Source organism: Macaca mulatta, chromosome 10, assembly GCF_049350105.2.
Source record: "Macaca mulatta isolate MMU2019108-1 chromosome 10, T2T-MMU8v2.0, whole genome shotgun sequence".
Taxonomy (NCBI): domain Eukaryota; kingdom Metazoa; phylum Chordata; class Mammalia; order Primates; family Cercopithecidae; genus Macaca; species Macaca mulatta.
The window spans coordinates 8,208,293-8,230,529 of NC_133415.1; the positions used below are offsets into that span (position 1 = coordinate 8,208,293).

At 57.6% G+C, this 22,237-nt stretch overlaps 1 protein-coding gene and 1 long non-coding RNA gene across 4 annotated transcripts in view; one reads left to right on the forward strand and one right to left on the reverse strand.

Moving 5' to 3' along the window:
- The window catches only part of SCUBE1 (signal peptide, CUB domain and EGF like domain containing 1), a 143,891-nt gene that overhangs the window by 79,903 nt on the left and 41,751 nt on the right, over positions 1-22,237 (forward strand). For 2 of the 3 annotated variants that reach the window (XM_028827624.2, XM_077949395.1), the window contains exons 5-7: positions 1,738-1,863; positions 6,184-6,300; positions 8,960-9,049. In XM_028827624.2, coding sequence (XP_028683457.2) covers positions 1,738-1,863; positions 6,184-6,300; positions 8,960-9,049 — 333 coding nt within the window. The remainder of the gene's footprint in view (positions 1-1,737; positions 1,864-6,183; positions 6,301-8,959; positions 9,050-22,237) is intronic. The other variant, XM_015150522.3, reaches the window with a different exon arrangement.
- Positions 8,416-14,320, reverse strand: LOC144331622 (uncharacterized). Its single transcript, XR_013398932.1, has 3 exons — positions 13,883-14,320; positions 12,488-12,623; positions 8,416-11,760 (listed from the first exon to the last, which is right to left on the reverse strand). It is a non-coding gene; the product is annotated as an uncharacterized LOC144331622 (long non-coding RNA).

The following is a 22,237-nucleotide window of genomic DNA, read 5'->3' on the forward strand; positions in this document are numbered from 1 at the left end:
TGGCCAAACCCTGGCCAGGGCAGGAGGCTCCCAGAAGACCTGATGAGGGATTAAACATGTCTCAGTAGTCTGAGAAGGTTTCTCTACCAAGAGCTGCCTCTCAGGAGGGGCCGCCTGGTCCAGCCAGGTCCCAGGGAGGAGCCACACTGTCTCCAGACCTGCAGGAGAGACACTGGCCTCAGGAGCCAGTGCCCCCACAGACAGACCTCATCTCTTATTGCCTGGCATTTCCTGTCTGTAACTGGATTTAATTTGCACAGCTCCTCCATGAGACAGAGGTGATCGTGCCCATTCTAAGATTAGGCTCAGAAAAGCGAAGCAGTTGTCTCCGAGGCCACAGCCAGGAAGGAAGCCAGATTCACACCTACATCTGCCTGACTTTACAACGACCTTTCTAAGAAAGAGACGTGCTATGGCTGGCTGGTCTCAGCTTGCGAGAGCTAACTGTGCACATTTGTTCCCAGCTCTACCCTCGGCGACATCTCCCTGGTACTTTGAAATGAGCCATGGCTGGCGTCTTTATCCCACATACATTGGTAAATACTGCAGATCAGCCTCCACCCCCGCTGGCTGTTAAGCGTTGACCACACGCCACTATCTGTGCGACTCAGGCACTGATGCTCTTTTGGAATCGAGCCGGCGGAAAGGGTGTTTCCGTGTGAACTCGCAGCTTCTCTGCGGGGCAGCAGCATGACAGTGCTTTCCGTTGTTCACTCGTTGCTTAGTTAGACTCTACGTCATTCCAACGATTGGATTGATTAGTGAGAAACTCGAGGTGAGGAAATATGAGTCACAAAATTAGGTGAAACCAGGAGTCACCGTGCTGGGCAAAATGCAGGCTTCCTCGTTTCCGTTTGTTTGTTTGACTTTTAACTTCAGACGTTTTTATCTTTATTACAACTAGCAGGGTGTTTGTGTTTTTAAATCTATTCTGTGTTGCTGCATACCCGTATTTAAAGTGGACGGGGTCAGGATTGAGCCAGTCCTCCTCTGGAACAAGAGGCCAGTGTGTCCCGGGGGAAGGAGGTCGCCCTGTGCGTGTTCGCCGTCCGCAGCCTTCACTGCCGCTCCCCGAGCCGGCTTAGCTCCTGCCTGAGCTTCCTGTGGGTGGAGGTGGAAGGCAGGTCACAGAGCCAGTGGGGTGGCAAACAGAGGCTCTTCCCTTTCTTCTGCCTTGGCCTCTTGATGGACTTGTGACCTACAACCTCTCACTTGACCCCTGACCTCATAAATTCTGGAAACGCCTCAGAAATCACCAGGAAGATAAACATCAACTGAGGTCAACGGAAGGGGGTATGAGCCACTGCAGGCAGACAGAGAGGGGAGATCCAGTCTGCTGGGCGGGTGGGGGTACCCTAGAACCATGGGTGGCTCAGGAGAGGGGAGCAGATCACCCTGACACAAAAGTAGTTCCTCAGACCACGCCCCGCAATCTGACCTAGAGCAAGAGCTTGGTCTCTGTGGGTCACGAGGTACCATTTACAGTGCAACCCACAGAGCAAAGCCTGAATCTAGACCCAGGCACCGTGCTCTTGCTTTCTCCCTAAGGGATATCCATGTAGATGGCTGCTGCACACACGCATACGTGTGTGTGCACACGTGCGTGTGTGTGCATGATACATGCAATGACAGCCCGTTTGATTGTTACATATCATTGGCTATCCCCTTTCAGCCTGAAATGTTCTCTGTCGCTCTCTGCCTGGTCCCCAACCCGTCTCTGTCTGTCTCTCTTCCCAGAGGGTATGAACTGCATGAACAAAGACCATGGCTGTGCCCACATCTGCCGGGAGACGCCCAAAGGTGGGGTGGCCTGCGACTGCAGGCCCGGCTTTGACCTTGCCCAAAACCAGAAGGACTGCACACGTAGGTAGATGGAGACAAATGGGTCAAACGTCCCATGCGTCTCCTGCCATTGCTTTCTGGAGGGTCTGTCTAGTCTGCTGGACTTTGGCCAGGGAGGGTCCCCAGCCCCATGGGGTGGAGAGAAGGGCAGGGCCTGCGGAAGGGGCCTGACAGGGTATGAGGGAAAAGGGTTGTGAACCCTAGCCTTGGGGTTTTCCACACCAAGCATGACACCACCAGTGTAGCCCCAGGAGCTGGGCTGGATCTTATGGCAGCCCCTGAGCCTAAGGTCTGCTGCAGGAATAGTGGGGCCGTGGCACAGAGGTCTGCAGGACCAGGTTTCTCGATGGGCCTGGGAAGCCCCTGGTATGAGTAGTACAAGGAAGGAAAAGAGTGTGGTTCAGAAGTGGCACCATTCTGGGCTGTGCTGACCATTTTTCCGGGACCGAAGATCAGAACTCTGCACACCTCTAGTCCCAGCTTCTTGGGAGGCAGAAGCCGGAGGATCACTCTAGCCCGACTTTGAGTCCAGCTTGGACAACATAGCAAGACCGCATCTGTAAAATAAAATTTAAAGATCAGAACTCACAATCTGACCCCTGCAAGGCTGCCTGCCGATTGTGATACTCTGGGAGATCTGGGCTGAATGAGGCCTCTGGCCAAAGATACCATTTCAGGATCTGCTTGGTGGTCTGCCTACAGGGCCCACGTGTAGTCCAGCCTCGTAATGTGGTCACCCCGTCCCCCAGTAGGAGTAGGAGCCAGGAAACCAAGCAGAACAGTGGCTGAACTCAGAAGCTTGGGAGCCAGAGCATCCTGCCCACAGCTTCGTGGGGAGATGGTGGGATGGGCCTCTCCTCGTGGAAGATGAGGGCACCAGGGATAGCCAAAGTGATGTCACATTTGCCCTTTTTTACAAAGAGCCAAAGGAGACTGCCGGGAGCACTTTCCATCTCTGGCCAGAGACAAGTGCCTCATTTCAAGCCCATTTTCTAATGCAGAAAAATGTTAGGGAGAAGTGTCCAGTTCCAACTCCCAACAGAGAAGGTGGTCCTCACCCTAGGTGGCCCTGCTGTCATAAAGAAAATGACCGTTCTTCCACCCACCGTTCTGTGGAGAGGACAGCTGGCCCTTGTTGGTCCATCGTCCACAGTCACTGATCCTCTTAGTTGTCATCAGCTCTCCTATGGGTGCCTTGCCACACCCTTCCCAACTCATGGTCTCCTAGAACAGTCACCAAGACCCTGGGGACCCACGTACACCAGATGTGATTCATCCATTCTCCAAAGTGGAGGTGCTTCCTTCTGTCCCAGGTATGCTCCCAGAGGCAGACCACCTTTCTCGGTGTTCCTGGCTCTTTCCTGTGGGATGGCCAAGATAAGCCTGTATACTGTCACCCAGGGCAGGACCAAAAGGGGCAGTCTCAATTGGAAGTGCCAGCCTCCAGCCTCAGGGCTCCAGCCAGGCCCCCTCTCCACACCAGATGGATTCCTGTAGCTGCAGAGAAGTCTTCTGCCCCCGGCCACCTCAGAACAGAAGATGCTGGCTCCAGCTTTCCCAGTCCCCCTGTTGTGTGATCTGAGTTTCCTCACGAGGAAGGCCAAGGTCAAAATTGCATGGAGTCAGCAGGCTTGTGGATAGCCCTGGCCAGAAGGACAGTGCATTCCCTTAGGCAGAAGACAGGCCGAGAGCCCAGTGCCAGGGAGAGGCTGCAGGCATCCTGGCCGGGGCCAGCTTGCTCCCTGACCCCATAGTACAAGCACTACAAGGAGGAGGAGTTTGCTCAGAGAGCATCTTCTGAGCGCCAGCCTGGTGTGAGAGGTCAGGGACTAGGCAGGGCCCTGTGAGCAGCTAGGACGCCCCCCACAACCCTCACCCCAGCTGCCCCCGCCAGGGAAGGGGAATATGTGCTGGCTTGAGAAACAGCAGTCCCACCCTCTCCGTGGGCGGCTGAATATCACCAAGGTATGGAGAGCCTGATGTGACTTCCGGGACCTGAGGCCTCCCGTGAAGGGCCTGCATAGGCGGCTGCCCAGCCAGCCCAGCTTTGGCTGCTTCTCTGAGGTTCGTGAGGCAAGGCTGGTGTAAAGTTAGCTCTGAGGCATTCGCTCTAGTCCTTGAAGTCACTTGCATTCCAGGAAATTCCAGATCTCAAGCTGGGTTGGGGGCTGAGGCCTGGCTTAACCAACCAGCCTCCGTGGCTCCAGAGGACTGCAGGGCTCTGAACCAAGCTGTCATCCATCCAGAGCCCAGGACCCACTCCAGGGCCAGGGCCAGAGGAGCTTTTCTCCATCCTTCTGTCCGTCTCACCAGAGCTTGAGCTCAGACATCTCTGTGTATAAGCCATAGACTCTCCAGTACTTGAAGGCTTGACCCTTGGGGGTCTGTGAGATGCACAGATGACTATGTGGAGGGAACAAGGGCCCCGGAGCCTGCATCCCCCTCGAGTTGCCTCAGACAGGCCTCCATCCTCATTAGAGTCACTTTTGGGGAACAGCCTGTCTCCAGGAGCCTGGAGCTCAAAAAGAACAGCCTTCTCCCCAGCTGCACCCCTGCCCACTCTGAAACAGGAATCTCCTGGGTCCTAGAAAGGCACACGACGTCCAGCCCGAAATGGGCTCCACCTGGATCTCTCCCCATCGCCTGAGATCTGCGCGGAGCTGCAGCCTCCCGGAATCGCTGGCTTCCCTGCGTTCCTTCCTGGCCGTTGAGACAAGCCGTTGAGAGATGAAAGTTGAGCCCTCATCCAGGGTGTCAGCTCCACCCCGGAGAAAAGTCACTCCTGAGGAGAAGGGGCTGGAGGGTTTCATGCTGGAAGCCCAGTTGTGTTTCTGGAAGCATTTTTCAGGTCCCTGAAATTTCCCCCCAGAAGTCAGCTCCCTCCTCTGGATGGTCCTCAGCTCCCTATGGAAGGAGGAGCAGCCACTTAGAGCCTCTGGTTACAGAGGACAGCATCTGAGGCACTGAGCAGACACCTGTCCCCATACCAAGCCATTTTCTTGACATCCTCCTCACCCGCTGTGGAGACGGCACGTGTCCAAGGTTGAGGCATCCCGTCACTCAGGACAGGTGGGCAGGAAGGCCCTGCGTCGGTCTCTGTGAAGGAGATGAGCTGAGAAGTCAGTTCTGAAATGTTTGAGATCCTTCTCTGGGAGTTGCCACCAACTGACCTCCCTCTGGTACCAGCTGTGCTCAGGGGTCAACCTAATAGAACAGAATTTATTCAAACTCTCAGGATTTGGGGTTTTTGCCCCCTCTAATCATACTTGGTCTGGGATTTATTTTTGCATATTTGATCACTAGGGTTTTGCATAATAAATTAGAGTGTAGCTTGAATTCTGGACAGATGGTTAAAGTATCCAAGAACACGCCCCATACTGAGGTCCTCGTGCACATTTGCGTTCAGGGGATGGGCGTGCAGCTGTCTCGCCAGCATCACCAGGCAGGGGCCCTACACCCCCTGGGGAGCACCTGGGTCACCTTGCTCCCCTCTAGAGATCCCTCTCACCCTGGAGACAGACCATGTGTGTAAATAAACTTGAATTTGTAGTTTTATCTACTTCAGACTCCTTTTTGTTCTGCCCCCTTTTCAGCCAACCCAGATTGCTGATGTGAAACATGTTGAGATTCTGGGCTGAAAGGCACCAGATCCTCCAGGCCACAGCCATTGAAAACAGTGGAACGTGGTTATTATTTAGGTGATTTTCAAAACGGTACCTTAGATGACATTAATTTGCATGAGTCTGTCTGTTCGGACATTGCCGAGCTCCCGTAGGATTAGGGCTTTGAGGGGATAGAGTTTGAGATGGCCCCTGGGACTCTGAGAGGGGACGTCCGTGGAGACATCCACACGCCCCAAGACAGACAGAGGAAGGAAAGCTCTGCCAGAACTAAGGAAATGAGCGTCACCTGGAACCACGGGCCGCCATGTCGCTCCCCCGACAGCTTGACAAGTACGTCCTGGCATTGACAAACATTTGCCCCATCGAGACAGGCGGCTGTAAAGGGTCCTGCAGCCTGGGAAGGATGAAGCTGTCTTCATCTACCGCCATCTGAGCGCATCAGCTCTGTGCCTGCTCTGATCAAAGCCTAGACAACCCCAAGTCCATTCTGTCCCACCCCAGTTCAGCTCTAGGCAGTGAGTGACTCCAGGCCTGGTCCCTGGAGGGGCTGAAGTGCAGGGAAACGCACACCCGTTGCCCGGCGAGCCTCATGACCCTACCCACTGATGCTCTTAGGCCTCAGTTTCCCCAAACCCTGAAGGAAGCAGCCAACACCGACAAACTAATCGTTTTTGTTGTTCTGTTTATACACACGTGTGTACACTTTGGGCCTAACTAGTAACCTGTAACTATGGAAACGGAGGCTGCCAGCACAGCTGTGAGGACACAGACACAGGCCCCATGTGTGGCTGCCACCAGAAGTACGCCCTCCACTCAGACGGTCGCACGTGCATCGGTAAGTAGGCATCTCTGCCGCACGCCACCCTTGCACCCCCCGCCCCCACCCCCCATGCGTGCACCAGCAGGGCCAGCACCCTGCCACATCCGGGTTCCCTGGAAGGAAGCTCCAGGGAAATAAGGAAAGGCAAGCCCATGGCAATGGTGGGGATGGCCGGCCCCCCTGGGGAAGCTTTCTGGGGAGGCTTCTCTGGGCCCGCAGCCCCCAGGACTAGGCTCTTCTGCTTCGTGTTCCCTGGCGACGCCTGACGTGGGTTCCCTAGCAGCGGGGGTTCCGCACGTCCTCGTCCTGGAAGTGAGGGGTGGCCCCAGGCAGGGGGTGTGGGTGTGTGGGGAGAAGGGAGGTGTACACACCTAAGACCTTCTGTTCAGAAACCCAGGTGTTTCCTCCCCTGGTACGGAAAACAGCCAGATTCAGGTAACTGCACACAGCCACGTTAGTCATGGGAGCTGCCCACGGCCGTCTGGAAAACCGAGAGGTTTCCTCAGAACTCTGCTTTCAGTGGTCACTGACTAAACTCCAGGGGAGGTGGACAGTGTGGGCCCTGCGTGGGTGTGGCGTTTTCACTGCTGGTCTCTCCGAGCTGCCGGGCCCCTGCTGGCCTTTCTCCCCAACCTGAAGTCCGCTCTTCCCGCCGCTGCCCCAGCCCGTCTCTCACCTGTCACATGGAGTCTTGATCTGAGTCTCCGTCACCTCCTTCCTCCTGGTCCCTATTTCCAAGAGGAAGCTTGAATATTTGTGATTATTTCATGCCATAATCACTAGTAGGTTTTTTTCTCCCATTTAAAAATAACAGCAAATTTTTTAACTGAGAAAGGGTGGAGTTTCAAAGTTGGTGCCAGAGTTCAACCCTCCCTGTGCTGGCAAACTTTAGAAACCCAACACAAGTCAGTTATTTTTTTAGGCCCCATTTCTTATTGTCAATCTGGAAGATACTTCTTGAGGGAGACTCGGGACAGGAAAGGATTGGTCGGCAGACAGAAGCCCATGAGGCCAGGGTGTGCCCCCCCGCCCTGTCCCCCAGGACGCTACTCCCTTGGGTCTCAGGGAGCAGGGCCTGGGCGGGTGCCAGGCTGTCACCTCTGTAGTCCGGGGCTGTCATCACGGGTTCTGCTGCCTGCGGTGGCTCTCCCTTCCTCTGTGTGGCCTCTTCTTTCAGACAACCATTTTATATTTCATTTTTATCTCATTTATCTTGCTTTTCTGGTGATGGTCCCTGATTGCCTGTCTTGTCTGATAACTGACGTTCATTAATTATTTTCAGAGCCAAAAGCCAAACCAAACCAACCAACCAATTGAAAAAGAATTAAAAGCCAAACCCGGTCTCAAACCAGTGTCTCTATTGCAGCCTGATCCCATCTAGAACCTCCTCTCCTCCTGCCTCTCTCCCTCCACTGTCTGGCCTGGGACTCTCCCAGGCCACCCAGCCTCCCTCCTGTCTCGTCTGCTCGAGGTCTCCCGCAGGGTTTGCTACCTCTGCTGGAGCCGACTCTGCGGCCACAGGGGCAGTGCAAAGAGCTGCCGGGCCAGACACACCCAGCCTTTGTCTAACACATCTTGTCTCGTCCACCGAATCATCCTTTCTTCCTTTTTTATTTTTCGATGTCTACTGCATGTGAAGGCCCCTGCTTGGATCTCCTTTCTAAAGTAACTTCCCCAGCCCCACCTTCCCTCCCCTCTCGTTAGAAACCACCTTCCTTACCCGGCCCCTGCTGCTGCTACTTCCACTCCTGGCCAGGAAGAGATGCCTTCACCTGCCTTCGCCCACTGTTCATCCGTGTCCCCCTTGGGAACGAATGTCTCCACACATTTCCCTCTGAGCAAAGAAAATCAACCCAGCTAACCTCACCTGCCCCTCCACAGGAAGCCTCTTGGCATAGCCAGGATGCTCCCTGGCCCACTCGGGGCCGCTTGTCCCCTGCATGCTCCTAAAATAAGCGATCCCTCTTTGCATCCCCTTGTTGAGCACTTGAATGTTTAGCCCTAGTCCTCTATAGACAAGCAGGCAACCAGCGCTGCCCAAATCGATCCCGTGGTTTTTCTGTCTATTCTATTGGATCCATTGTGTGTGTGTGTGTGTGTGTGTGTGTATCTCCTATGTTTTGTTCTTAATTTTGCATGAGTGTTGACACCCCTTCACATCCCTGTGACAGAGCCTCTGCTGTCTCAGTGCATCCATCACCGGACCTTGTGGCCCTGTCCCCTTGTCCTGTGCCTTGTCCTGTGCCTGCCTCTCCAGCCTGAGCCACGGGGGTCTGTAATCACTTGTGTCTCCGTAAAGCACCATAAAGCACCATGGTGGTGCTTCTCTGCTTCTGTGGCTCTCTGCAGACAGGTCCTGTCTGCCCTGACCTCAGCCTCCTCCTCTGTCTGCTTGCCCATGGGCCCTGAGTCCCCTCTGTGTCCCAGGTCACTTTGTGGTCATTCCTCCTTTCCTGCACGTCCCCCCGCCCCCGCCCTCGCTGCCTCTCTGCTTTGCCCTGAACACCCCGACCTTGGAGGTTCCTGGGATTAGCCCCTCGGCGAGGCTGCCGAGCTGGCCGGCATGCGGTGTTGGCTTTGCGTGCACCACGCCGAGAGGCTGACTGTCTTGGGCCGCGGGAAGTGGGCTGTCATTAACCACTGGCTCCGTGTTTGTCCCTTACTTGTGTTTTAGAGAAGGATGAGGCTGCAATTGAGCGCTCTCAGTTCAATGCCACGTCAGTAGCTGATGTGGACAAGCGGGTGAAACGGCGGCTACTCATGGGTAACACTTTTCTTCCACTTCCTTTGTCGTACTTGCACGTGTGTGTGTGTACACGTGTGTGTGCACGTGTGTGTGTACACGTGTGTGTGTACACGTGTGTGTGTACACGTGTGTGTGCACGTGTGTGCGTGCGTGTGTTTGCGTATGTGTGCATGTGTGTGCGTGTGTGTATGTGCGCCTGTGTGCATGTGTGCGTGTGTGTGCAAGTGTGCGTGTGTGTGCAAGTGTGTGTCTCGGGTGTGCACTGGCATGTGGACATGGGTGTGTGTGTGCTGTGTGTGCGTGTGACGTGTGTGTGTGGGGGCATATGTCTGTGTTGTGGGGTGTGCCCACGTGTGTGCAGTCCCGCGTGTCGTGTGAGTGCGGGGGGCTCCACTCCAGGTGTGAACTCACTTTTTCCTTTTTAAAGTTTTTACCCACCATCAAACACGTTTGTTCTTTGTTTGTATGTTTGTAGCAAAGAACCCAGGGCTAGCATCCACTGGCCTGTACGTGTAAGGAGACCTGTGCCATAAAGCTCCCCCACTTGCGTAAACACCCACGTACACAGTTAGGATTCCCAGGGTCAGCAAAGCAGCACTGAGACTCAGCCGCAAAAGAGGGCATTTGAGTAGACGGGTCTGGGCAGAAGAGTCCTTACCCATCTCCTCTCCTGGGAGGGAACCTACCAGCCAGGACCTCCAGGACCTCTCAGGGAAAAAGCCACCTGCTGCTTAGGGTGTCTTGGGAAGCCTGCTGGCAGGGCTGATCAGGGACCGATGTGAGGAGAAAGAGAAGGAAGAGGAAATATCACTGCTCTTGGACAGAGCTCAGTGTGTGCACAGTGGAAAGCAGACTTCCTCATCTACTCGTTCTTCTCTATCAGTCAGTTCTGCTGTTCTGCTGGCCTCCGGGCTTCGCCAGCTGCCCAGGACCTCCTGAGCATAGCTGTGGTCGCCTAGGGTTGTCATGACCTTCTTAATGGCTCTCAGATAGCTCACACCAGTGTTTGCAGTGATGGAGTCAGGGATTGCAGTCTCCATTTCTCTGAAGAAGAGACTAAGGTTCGCTGGGGTGCCCTGGCTTGCCCAAGGTCACACACTGCCCTGCAGGGCTGAGCTCTACGCAGAAGTCCTGACCGTGTGGGCTGTCTCAAGCATCAGGGTTGCAGGGCCATGTGAAGGTCAGAGCCTGAAGGTCCCAGAGAGGTGGCTTTGTTTCATGGCCCCCTTGTGGACCTCAGGGGGACCCAGGCATCTAGAGAGGAAGCAGGAGGGAGGTCTGGGGGCCACAGGGGATATGGCCTTGTGTGCTGCTGAGAAGGCTTCAGGCCTGCTCACTCCTTAGGGGCTTCGAGGCGCTCATGGGTCTGGCTGATGGTGCTCTATGAACCCTAAGTCCATGCTGGACAGGACAGGTGCAGCCCTCTTTCTCAGGTGAAAAGAGTAAGGACCAGAGAGGTCAGAGCATTGACCTCTGGTCACACAGGCAGACAGGGCAAGCTCAGGCTGGAAGCTAGTTCTCTGCAAATTCTCTGGACGGGTCTGTCTTGTTGACTTGGACAGTCCAGGTTGGCCTGGGAAGAGCCGGAGATGGCAGATTGGGTTGGCTTTGAGCCTCCAGCCTCAGCCACAGCCAACAGGTATGACCACTGCCGTCCAGGCAGGCATGAGTCAGTGCTATGAACTTTCTGGAAGGGTGGCTGGGGGCAGGTGGAGGGAGCCCCAGAGATGTCACTGTTCTGAGGCCACTCTCAGGTCTCAGGGGGCCCAGGGCCCTCGGTCTTACTTACTAGGAGAAGCAGGCAGTACCTTCTGAGGCCAGAGCTCCACAGCCAGGCAGGACCAGGAGCTGGGGCCCCTCAGGTGCCCCGCAACCTTCCCAGCAAGAGGATGGGTGGTGGAAGAGGGCCGCGCTGGGTTGGCATCCTGTAAATGGGTAGTGCAGGGTGGGGAGGAGGGCCTCTGTGCTTGCATTCAAAAATGGGAGTCAGTGGATAAAGGCCCAGAACCAGACCCTGGTGCGGGGTCAGGAGGTGAGGACGGAGGCCCTGAGAATGCAGGTAGCCTCAGCCTGGGTTTGGAAGACTGACTGAAGGAACAGATCAAGCAGATCTCTGTGCCAGGCATCTGGGTGGGGACCCTCCCCTGCACCCCCACCTCTGTGATGATCAGAATCCTCCCGTGCCACCCCTTAGAGCGTGTCCTGCCCCAGACAGAAAAGACTTCTCCTCCAGTTTCCTCCAACACAAAGCAAAGGGAGAGCCAATAGCCAAGGCCTCACGCCTGAACTAGGAACCAGACTCGGGCTTCTGAGGAGGGTCAGTGTGGGGGCCTCAAGTCTAGAGCACAAGTGAGCCCCTCTCTCACAAGCTCATCACTCTTAGCACCATCTCCTCTAAGAACAGACTGTGGGGTAAAGACACAGGATCCTGCTGGACTTCAGGCCCTAACCAGTAGCTCCTGATGAGGTGTGGCTGCCCCCACGTTGTATTAATAGAGGCACGGTATGGAAGGTAAGGGAGGTGACCGTTCCCATCCTGCCCCATGCTGTATTAATGGAGGTAAGGTATGGAGAGTAAGGGAGGTGACCGTTCCCGTCCTGCCCCATGCTGGTCAGGCGCACCGGGGCATCACGTTCAGAGCCAGTCGCTACGTGGGGAGAGCAGCCGAGATGGTGAGGGGCTCAGAACTGGGTCATCCTCATCTGTTCACGCTGCCAGGATTGCTGGCCTGTGGGAGAGATCACAGGCAGTTCGTCCCAGTAGATCCTGGGCCTGTGGGCAGCCTGAGCCCCTTTTGGGGTTCTGGGAGGGGAGAAGGGTAGGACAGGCACAGGCAGAAGGAGCCAGTGATAGATGAGAAAAGTGAGACACCAAGGAGTTTCACGGTGAGGTCAGATCCTGGACCACGTGGCTCCAGAGTCTGTACCCTTGACTGCAGCACTGGCCAGCTTCCCATGAGAGCGGCTAGATGCTCAGACCCCCATCCCCTGGCGGAACCTTCAAGCCAAAGTGACCATCTCTTAGAAACCACGGAGGGGAGGACACTGCGGCTCAGAGGGGCTAAGGGCTCCAGCCATGCAGCTGGGCAGGACCGAGCCGGGATTCTGGCTCCAGTGAGGGAGGGGGGTGCCCTCAGTGGGAGGCGCAGTTGTTGTAAGTCTAGAGTGTGGCCGGAGAGAGAGAATACCTCCAGCACGGCGGCCTGGGCCACTGGATTCTCAGCTGCGCCCGGCAGTTGTTCTTTGTCATAATCACCCCAGTCCCTGAGCACAGGTGAAGAACAGAGTAACTATGTTTACTTTAAAGAGGCCCCAAAATGTGGGACCAATTGTAGACTCTCATTTCAATCAGTTAAAATTGTTGGATTTGCAGGTTAAAGTGATAAATTTCAATTATCTAGGAGACTTTCATGAAACATCTGGGTACCCAACAAAGGGTGCATCATGGGAGCTTACCTCAGGCCCCCGGGACGCTGCTTGTGGCAAGGTTGTTGGGGTGCGGTGCGCCACACTGGTCAGCTCCAGGTCCTCAGTCAAGCCCGTCTCCCTGGAGCATGCTTAGGATAGGTGCAGTATTCCGCTCCACTTGCCGCTGCCAACAGATTCCCGCAATCTCAGTTGCTTAAGACAATGCAGGTTTATTATCTTCTGTAGGTCAGACATTTGACCTGGGTCTCACTGGGCTAAATTCAAGATGTCAGCAGGGCTGCTTCCTTCTGGAGGCCCCAGGGGCGAATCCCCTTCCTTGCCTTTCCAGCTTCTAGAGTTGCCCACGTTCCTTGTCCCGCGGCCCCTCCTCCACCTTCAGAGCCAGCAGCCTGACCCACCCCAGTCCTCACCGCTGTTTCTGACCCACCTCTGCCACCTCCCTCGGTTACTCTCAAGGACCCCCGTGATCACGTTGGGCCCCTCCAGATAATCCAGGATAATTTCCCATCTCGTGGTCCTTGCACATCTGCAGAGTCCCTGCTGCCAGGTGGGGTCACAGTTTCTGGGGATTAGGATGTGGGCATTTTAAGGGGGCATTATTCTGCCTAAAACAGATGGTTCTGCTTGGGCTGAAGGAACCCTCTGTTAGGGCAGAGCCCACTCCTGCCCTCTTCACTGGCTGAGCCCCAGGACCACGAGCCTCCTCTGAAACCAGTCCTGAGGGTGTGGGATGCACCCCACCCCCCTCATGGAAGCTCCACTGGCTGCCCCGGCTGTGGGCACCCACTGTCCCTCAGGCAGCCTTGGGGGTGTATCTTCAGCCCATTCCCTCTGCCCCAGCTCTCCGGCCTCACCTCTGTAGTTTGCAAGGGACTTTCCGGGCAGCTCTCCAGTGAGTGACCCCACAGCCCTGGGAGGCAGCTGTCCCCACTTCACAGATGAAGACCCTGAGGCCCTGAGAAGAGAGGCCACATAGCCAGGGAGCAAAGCCTGGGCCAAGGTCCCAGCCCCATGGACTCCCAAGTCCAGGGCCCCAAGTTAGGAGCGGAACAGGCCTGAGGGACACGGCTCTGCAGGCCCAGCAGCAGTTCTGGCTGTGATATTCCTCCTGTGGGCACGACATCAGCAGAACTCACAGCCAGCCCATTCCAGGGGTCCCACCACAACCAGGAGAGCCGCAGGGCCTGAGCTGCAGGCCGGGGAGCCCAATCTGAGTTGACACTCAGCCCGATCTCTCTCTGGGCCTTGCACTCTGCCGCGTGTTTACCTGAACCCCACAGCCACCCTGAGAGCAGTGCGAGTGTTTTAGAGATGAGGACATGGGAGCACAGAAAGGCAGCTAGGAACTCCTGCCCCCGCGCCCCTGCGGCTGCTCCTCCCTGGCTCCCTGAACTGCTCCACCTCGTCCGATATAGGCCCCACATTTTCTGCCTCCTGTCTGGATCTGGCCAGCAGTGGGTGCTTGGCGATGCTTGTGGAGGTCAGAGCAAAGAGGAACACTGCCCAAGAAGCAGTGCCTGGCCTGAGGGGACCTTGGGCTCCAGCGGGGACAGGGCCCCCCTGAGCCTTCCCTGTCCCTCTGTACCGTTAGAGCCATCTTCATCAGTGTTCCCCAGGCCGGTGCCAGACAGAGCCTGGGAGCAGTCGCAGCATCCGTGACTCCCTTAAACAGCAGACACTGCCTGGGCATCTCCCAGGAAACAGGCCCAGACCTGCAGGAGCCCCCAGGCATCCCGAGGAGAGGGAAGAGGTTTGGTCTTGGAGTGAGGCCTGGGTACCAGTTCTGTCCACTCCCTGAAAGCCGTGCTTGCTCAGGCGAGTTTTTTAACTTCCCTCAGCCTGTTTCCTCAGCTGTAAAATGGCGATCGTGATGGTGTGTACTTCCTGTAGATTTGAGGATGAAAGGAGCGACTACATAGCAGGTGCTTAGAGCGGCACCAGGCACGTAGGAAGCACTCACTGTGCGTCACCTGTGTGACGCAGTTGGGGCACGGAGGGCAAAGCACCAGAAAGGGAAGCCGCCAGGGACGGATCTGCAGGTGAGCAGGCGGGGCTGGGTGGAGTCCCAGGCTTCCCCTGGCTTTTCTCCACCCTTCTGCCCCTAGACCTGTCTCCCCAGCCATCCCGACATCCCTGTCCTGCCCAGCCCCAGCCAAGCCCTCTGGGCCGCATGGCTGCACTCAGCGCCCACTGTCCTGCTAGCAGGGGGAGAAGGGAGGAGCTTTCCCTCTGGAGCTCACGGGGCTACAGATGGCCATGACCTGCTTCACTCTGCCAGGCTCAAAGGAGCTGGAAGTGAGAGAAAGGTTGGAAGGGCCCAGCACACAGGCCAGAGCCTGGTAAAGGGCTGTTTATCCTGAGAAAAGCAGGCAGAGAGGCCGGAGAACCGGGAGGCCAGGGAAGACCGAGGATAGTGGGTGGAGGCCACTGTGGAAATGGTGGCTGACACAAGGGGCACACACTGTGTCCCACACTGTCCCCAGCCTCATTTAACTGTACAGCCACCCTGAGCGGCCTGGCCAATGTCACTTCTCATCCGGACATATGCATTCCTGCTTCTCCCCACTAGCTCCCCTGCACCCCGTGTGCACCTCCTCTTCTGCAGCTCCCATCTCCAGGGTCCTGGGTGTCCCTGATTTCACCAATCTATGTCCCTGCCCCCACCCCGCACATTCACCCACTCCTGGAAGCCACCTCTGTCTGTTCCTCTGGCCCTGCAAGCTCAGCCTTTCCTGGACTCCCTGCCTCCATGGGTCACACCCTCATCTCTCTACCCAGGTGCCATCTTGGGTGGTTCTACCTGGCAAAGGCTGCCTTTTGCTCGTCCAAACCTCACTGGACCTTCCTCCTCTCCCCTGTCCCACCACTCACCCTTCCTCCACCAGCACCCCCTGACTGGAGGCAGAAGCTAGGTCTTTGCCAGCTTGGCGCCCCCCTCAGGGCACAGCACAGGGCCTTGCCCAGAGCAGGAGGATGGGTGAGGCTAGTTGGCTCAGCACATGAATGATGGCTTCCTGGAGGAGGTGCCGGGGGATGGATGGGGCCTCAGTGCCCAGGCGGCTGGTATCCAGCTCAGAGAGAAGGCGGGCCCCGGAGCCTGGACGTGCTTGGAAGTGGGAAGGGGCTCAGGCAGGTCTGAGTGCTGGTGAGGGAGGTGATGACACGGGGCAGCTGCCCAGGACCAGTGCTCAGCAGGTGACCTGGCTGAAGGAAAGTGGGGGCAAGCCCCTCTCAAGTCGTGGCCTCCCTGCCCACTGAGCTGCAGGGACTGGGCTCCTGTTACAGAAGGATCAGGTGGTCAAGCTATGCCTCAGTCACTGGACTGGCTCCAAGTGTGGCTGGTGTCTGGTCAGCTGGGGCCCCCAGCCAGGTTGAGTCCTGAGCCCTGCCCTCAGTTGAGTCCCTCACTGTCTCGCATGCACAGCCGGGGCTGGTAGCGGGAGATAGGTGATGGCGACTCAGCTGTGCTGAGGGCTGGAGGGTAGGTGGAGTCGCAGGGCCAGGCAGGGCTTAGTAGAGAAAAGATGAGGGCTCAGGGCATTGCCTGGTCTGGATGGGAGGTTGAGGCTTAGAGAGGATGTGGCCCACCCAAGGCCACCTTGTGCGTTGGGCCCTGGCACTCTTGGGTGGCCCTACCCTTCGCCCCCCAGCTTCCTTCCCACTGTACTCCATCCCAATGGAGGTGGGGCACACTTGACCCCCATCTGCTCCTTTTGGCCCTCAACTCTCATCTAATGTTTAAATACCCAAGAGCACATCTCACTGCCTGCCCTGGTTCCTCTCTCCTGGATTCTGGCCCAGCCTTCCTGTCTCCCTGTGAGGCCACAGCCAGAGCCCTCTTTGCTTTGGCACAAATCTGAACAGGCTCCAGCCCTGCCTTAATCCTCCCTAGGTTTCTTGGCCGCTGGTCTAAGTGGGCCCCAAAGCCCCAAAGCCCTTTGAGATGCAACCTCAGTGCCCTCTGTGATCTCCTGCCATTTTTGCTAATCCAGTCCTGACCCCCGTGGCCCCCTGGCCCTGCAGGCCGACATGGTAATACCGATGTCCACTGGAGCTGTAAATGGAAGGCTCCCGAGAACAGGGCATCCTCTTCACCTGCATTCTCAGGAGGAGCCCATGTGTAAAAACAGGCCCACCCGACCAGGTCCCTCTGCCACCCTGCCCGCTGGCTTCCTCTCACCCCACCTGCCTGGGGGGCAACGGCCTGCTCCTCCTGCTGGCCCTCCCCATCCAAGCTGCCCTTGCCTCTCTCTAGCTGGATCCAGCTAAGGGTGGGCCAGGTGTTGGCTGCAGGCCAAGGTTAGCCCTGACTTGACTGAGGAGTAGCAGGCAGCTCCCAGCAGCCCGCAGCTTCCTGAGGCCAGATTTCCTGGTCTGACCCAAGGAAGGTGGGTGGTTTCAGGTTGCTCACCAGGCTGTGTCATTGCTTTAAGGACCATGCATTTTGTTCTAAGAGCAGAGAAATCCGTGGTTGGAGCTTCACTCCAGTCAAGCACACGGTGACTCCTTTCTGGTTATCCTGAACCAGATTCTAGAGTCAGACCCAGATTCAGTCCTGGCTTCCCCAGTGACCAACTCCGCCAGCACCCCAGGGCCAGCTCACATCTGAGCTTCAGTTTCTCATTTACAAAGATGGCTTCTAGTCTCTGGAGAAGCTTAGCTGAGGCACTAGACAGGCTGCTCCTGGCCCCGTGTGTGGCCCATAGCAGGCGCTCAGCCGCTTTCCATCCTTTCCTTCTTCGCCATCACTGGCCATGAGCATGTCACTAGGGCACTCTAGAATGCCAGAGAGGAACAAAACCTTGACGGCAAGTCCCAGACAGTGAGACAAGAAGCCCAGAGCCAGCCTGGCGTTGGTCAGTTCATAGTGGTGGACCAACAGGAGCCCTGGAGACCCGGCGGGATTGACAGCGCCTGGTGCCTGTAACCCGGACCCCTCCAGGCGGCCCGCACAGCTCCCAGGCTGAAGCTCTGGAGAGGGAGAGGGAGAGAGCATGGACACAGGCTCCAGGTGCCAGCTACCCCCTGTCCCGCCCCAATCCCCGTGAAGTCACGGCGGGGGAGGGTGGGGGTAGGGAGTGCACCACTGCTGGAGGCCCACCTGGAAGCAGAGGTTTGTACTCAGACACTGGGCACTGCCTCCTTCTGCCCCAGGTTGTTGTTTAATCTGTCCTCAGCCACGTCTCCAGGGCAGCTCGCAGAAACCCGGAGCAAGGCTTCCCTCTGTTGAGCAGCCTCCAGGCTGGGCTCTTTGTATACCAGACATGTTCAATGTTCCCAGCAACCTGCAAGGTTTAGAGTTACAGATAAGGAAACCAAAGCTCAGGTGAAAGCAGCTCATCCGGTTCCCTCTACCCCACACCCCTCCCCCTCCAGGGGCAGGCAGGTGATAGCTCTGCCTCCCCAGGCTTTGCACAGGGCCCGGCATGAGCATGCTCAGTGAGTGTCAGCTGCTGGTTTTCAGGTCCCCAAGCCTCCCTGGGCACACACAGCTGGAGGGGCCGCCTGGTGCACAGGAAGAGCACTGGCCCAGCTGCTTTCCAGCTGCATGCCCTCACCAGCTCCTTCCCCCTGCCGCATCTCAATCCCCCAAACCTCCTGGGGCACGGCTGTGATGCCTCCTGTGGATGGGCCCCAGGGAGCCCACCCACAGGGGAGCCCCCTTGTCTGCCCTAAGCACCCTTCACTGAGGAGCCAGGGTAGAGGCAGGAAGTGAAGGAGGCAGGGCAGGAGGAGACTGGCCTCTGGAGGCCCTGCTCCTGCCACCTGCTTTAATACGAAACGTCCCTGTCCTCCAAGGGGCACTTGGGACTCCTCAAACCAAGAAACGAGACCTCTCCTGAGGTCGGCTTGTCTCGCTCCTGGGTGGGCATCTTCTATGCACCTGGTGCCACCAGCCCTCAGGCCTCCCTGCAGCCCTCCCTGCAGGGCACTGTCCCTCCATCCCGGTGGCTTCTGCTTTCTGAGCAGATGCAGGAACCCCCACCCACCCACTAGTCACGAGAGAAGGTGGCTTGCCACACTCCTAGCGCATCCTGGAATTGGGGCCCCGCCTGCTGCCTTGGAAGACAGTGCCACTGACAATAATTTGCCTCGCAAATTATTCCCCAAGCAGCGCAGCTCTCAGGTAGACGGTGGCCCTGAGGATGGCGCAGGCCTGTGGACCTTTTATTTCAGAAGGGCCAGGCTAAGGTTAGCAGAGGGCCAAAATGGGCCTCAGAGTCACGGGGCTATATGCTAAAAAGGCAGAGTCCAGGAGACCCCAGACTGTTCCAGAGGCCTGGGTGGCCCTTAGGGATCACGGGCGTTGGGGCCCCGCAGCCTTGGACGAGAGCAGTGCTGGCTCTGGAGGAGTCTGCCAGGGGCCGCCTGTCGCACGTTCTCCTTGAGAGCTGCTTCCTTGTCAGGGCTGCAGCCCTGGCCTCCACAGTCACCCTGCGTCCAGCCACACTGAGCCCCACCCCACCCACGCCACCACCTGCATGCGCTGTCACCAGCGTGTCCCCAGGCAGCCCTGGGGCAGACCCAGCCGGCACCCCCTCAGCAGACAGCTCAGGATTGACCATGTGCCCAGTGGAGGTAGAGGCAGGCGGGGAGGCGTGGTCAGGACCAGGCGTGGCCCTCTGCCGACGGGGTCAAGTCCCCTCCACCACTCCCTGCTGACTGTCAGAGGTGCAAGGGAGGCCACATTTGTGGTGCCCAGCACAGCGCTGGCCATGAGCCTGCTGCACAATGCTAGTGACGGGCCACAGGGCCTCCCTGGAGTTCAGAGGGCCCCTCGGGAGATAGGCCAGCCAGGGAGATCAGGGCGACTGTGTCACGGGCTTGCCAGGGAGCATGGCATGGCTTTTATCCCAAAGCAATGGGAGCCATGGAGGGTTTCAGCAGCCAGCTGTGGGGAGAGGGTCAGAGGTCAGAGGTCCCCAGATCTGCCAGAAGGGCCGGCCAACGCCTCTTCACCGCAGCTTTGGTTGATTCTAGGGACGTAAGGGCAGGTGGGCCAGCTCTGATTGAGTCATCGGCAGGTTCTGGCGAGGACCCTGGGCTGCCCCCACCATCAGGGTAGGCCACTGAGAAGGGAGGAAGAAGGGATGGCAGGGCCATTGTGGGACGCTGGGCCCATGCCAGACCCACCGGATCAGAGCCTCTGCCCTGGTGAAAAGCACCTCAGCGATGTTCAGGCGGGACACAGGGAAACCCGGGGCCTAGGGAGAGGAGGATCCTTTGCCCACAGTCCCCCGTGTGCTGGCACTGAGCCTGGCACCCACGCCCACCTCCCATCGTGCACCACAGAGTGCCCTCATGCCTTGTGCAGCGCAGCACCGCGCTGCCTCCTCCACCAGGGGCACATTTGCGCTTCAGTCCTGCCCACCTCACCTCCCAGCTCATTCTCCCTTCCAGGCCCAACAGAGGGCAGGGTCCCAGTCCCCTGGCTTGGTTCTGTTCCTCATGGGGCCTCCAGAGTCCCTGCTCATTACTCTAGTCGTTGAGCACAACTCATTAGGCACCTCCGCCGTGCTGGTGGCCTTGGCACTGCCCTGCCTGGAGAGCGTGTGGTCAGTGGGAGAGGCCTCCACACACATAAGCAGCGCTGCCCTATGGGGCAGAAGCCCAGGGCCAGGCCCGGGACAGCTTTTGAGGAGGCAGGTGGGGCTTGCTGTGTCCTGAGGAACTGGTTATTCAAGGCCAAGGGGGGCGCCCTGTAGAACCCTGAGGAACTGTGCTGGGGTGTGGCGGGGCATGGGCTGGGAGGTGGGCAGTGTGAGAGGAAGGCACAGACCCGGGAGAGAAAGGCAAGGTCTGGGCCTTATTTTGTGCCCCCTGCCACTCCATAAGCTGTTGACACCGGGGGCATGTCACCTTCATCTCTGTAGCTCCCCTCTCCCGGCCACCTAGCACCGTGAAATTGACCCGCCTGTGAAGACCAGGGGCTGTGTCCAAGGCGCATCCTAGCAGGGCAGAGAAGTTCAGATAATAATCATTGAATGAATTAGCAACTGCCTGTGGGTGCTGAGTCTCCATAGGTGGAGCTTCCAAGAATGGCACCAAAAGTGAGTGTGTGGACCCAATCGCAGAGCAGCTTCCAGAGCACTGTCGCATCCACGGTTCTGCCCGGGCCTTGCAAGAACTGTGTGGTAAATATGGTCATCTCCATGTTACACATCCAGAAGCTGACTCTGAGAAGCCAAGGGACTTGCCCAGGGTCACAGCCAGCATGTGGAACCCTGTCATTCTGCCTCTGTAGTGCCTGTTCCTTCTGTCCACCACACAGTGACCGAGACTGTCCTTTAAGGACCTTGTCCCAGACCTGGGGCAGTGTAAGCGGGCAGTGCCAACCCAAAGGCCAGCAGTGGCTGCAGCTGTCCCCAGGCATCCTTCTGTCCTCGCCCCTGCTTCGCTCTGTCAGAGCGCTGGCAGGCTGCATGCAGGGTCCAGTGGAGCACCTGGCCTCCCCTGCAGGGCCTGGCCCAAAGCAGGAGCTCCCCAGAGAGAGACCAAAGGTCAGACCTTTTAACTTGTCTGAGATTTTCCTCCCACACTTTCGAGCCCCAGCCAGCCCTGCACCTGGCCTTCCTCCTCCTTGGCCACCCTCGCCCTACAGGGCGAGCGCTCCCCCAACCAGCTAGAGGAGGAAGCCAGGGCACCAGGGGGTGCAGACCTCACAGTGAGGATCCCATCAAAGTCCTGGTTCTCTGGCCTTGTCTGGCTTAATCACCAGCCTGGAGTGTTGCAGCCCAGGTTTCAAATACCAGCTCCTCCCAATAACTGTGTGACCTGAACACGGCCAGCTTCTAGGGTATGCGGCATGTGCGGTGGCCCAGGACCCCGCCCTTAGAAGGGCCCACATTGGTTTTGTGTTCTGTCTCTGTCTTGAAATTCTTAGGAATTTTTTAACAAGACCATTCCATTTTTATTTTGCACTGGGTTCCACAAATGATGTAGCTATTCCTGCCTGGACAGGCAAGGTAACTTCTCCATGCCTTTGGCGCCTGTCTGCTTTGGCACTTCTGTGTCCCCCGTGGGACTGCTGTGAGGCCTGCTGAGGTTCGTGGATGACAGGTGCCTTGTCCACTACGAAGGGCTGTATTGTTCCATGATCTCTCCAGGTGGGGAGAGAAAGCTTTTAGAAAGAGCTCTGCAGCTCTCATCTAGAGGCTGGGGACAGAGAGACAGGAGGGCTCCCAGGGTCCACAAGGAAGTTCTGTCTTCAGCTCCCTGGGACGAAGCTCTTGGAGGCCGCACTGCGTCGTCCTCCTCTTCCCAGTCCCAGGCGCCTGAGCCGCCCTCCACAAGTGTGTTTCGGGGTGGGGGAGATTCCTCATGGGGCCATGTCAGCCCTGAGAAGGGGCAGAGGCCAGGATGGGACCCAGAGAAGGCCCATGGGTGGAGGAGGAGGAAGGCCCAGAGCCCACCCCCAGCCTCCCCACCAGGCAGAGATGCCACTGCTGCAGCCATCGGGCCTGTCTGCCGCTTGTATTTGGAGGGACCCTGTGGTAAAGGCGGCCTGGCCTGCTTTTGTACTGTCTCTGAGACAGCCGTGGCCTAATACCAGGTCTGGGTGGCCTCTGGTCCTGGGCAGCAGGAGAGGTGAGGCTGTTTTCTGAGGCTCTCAGAGATGGGGGCTGGGGCGATGCCCAGGCTGGTGGCCATGGAAGGCAGAGGCCTCCTCAGCAGCAGCACCAGAGCCTCTGCTTGGAAACTCCCAGGGACACAGTGCTTGGCCCCACCAGGCCCGCCTGTCCTGTCATTGTAGACTTCAGTCCCCAGCCCCCACTT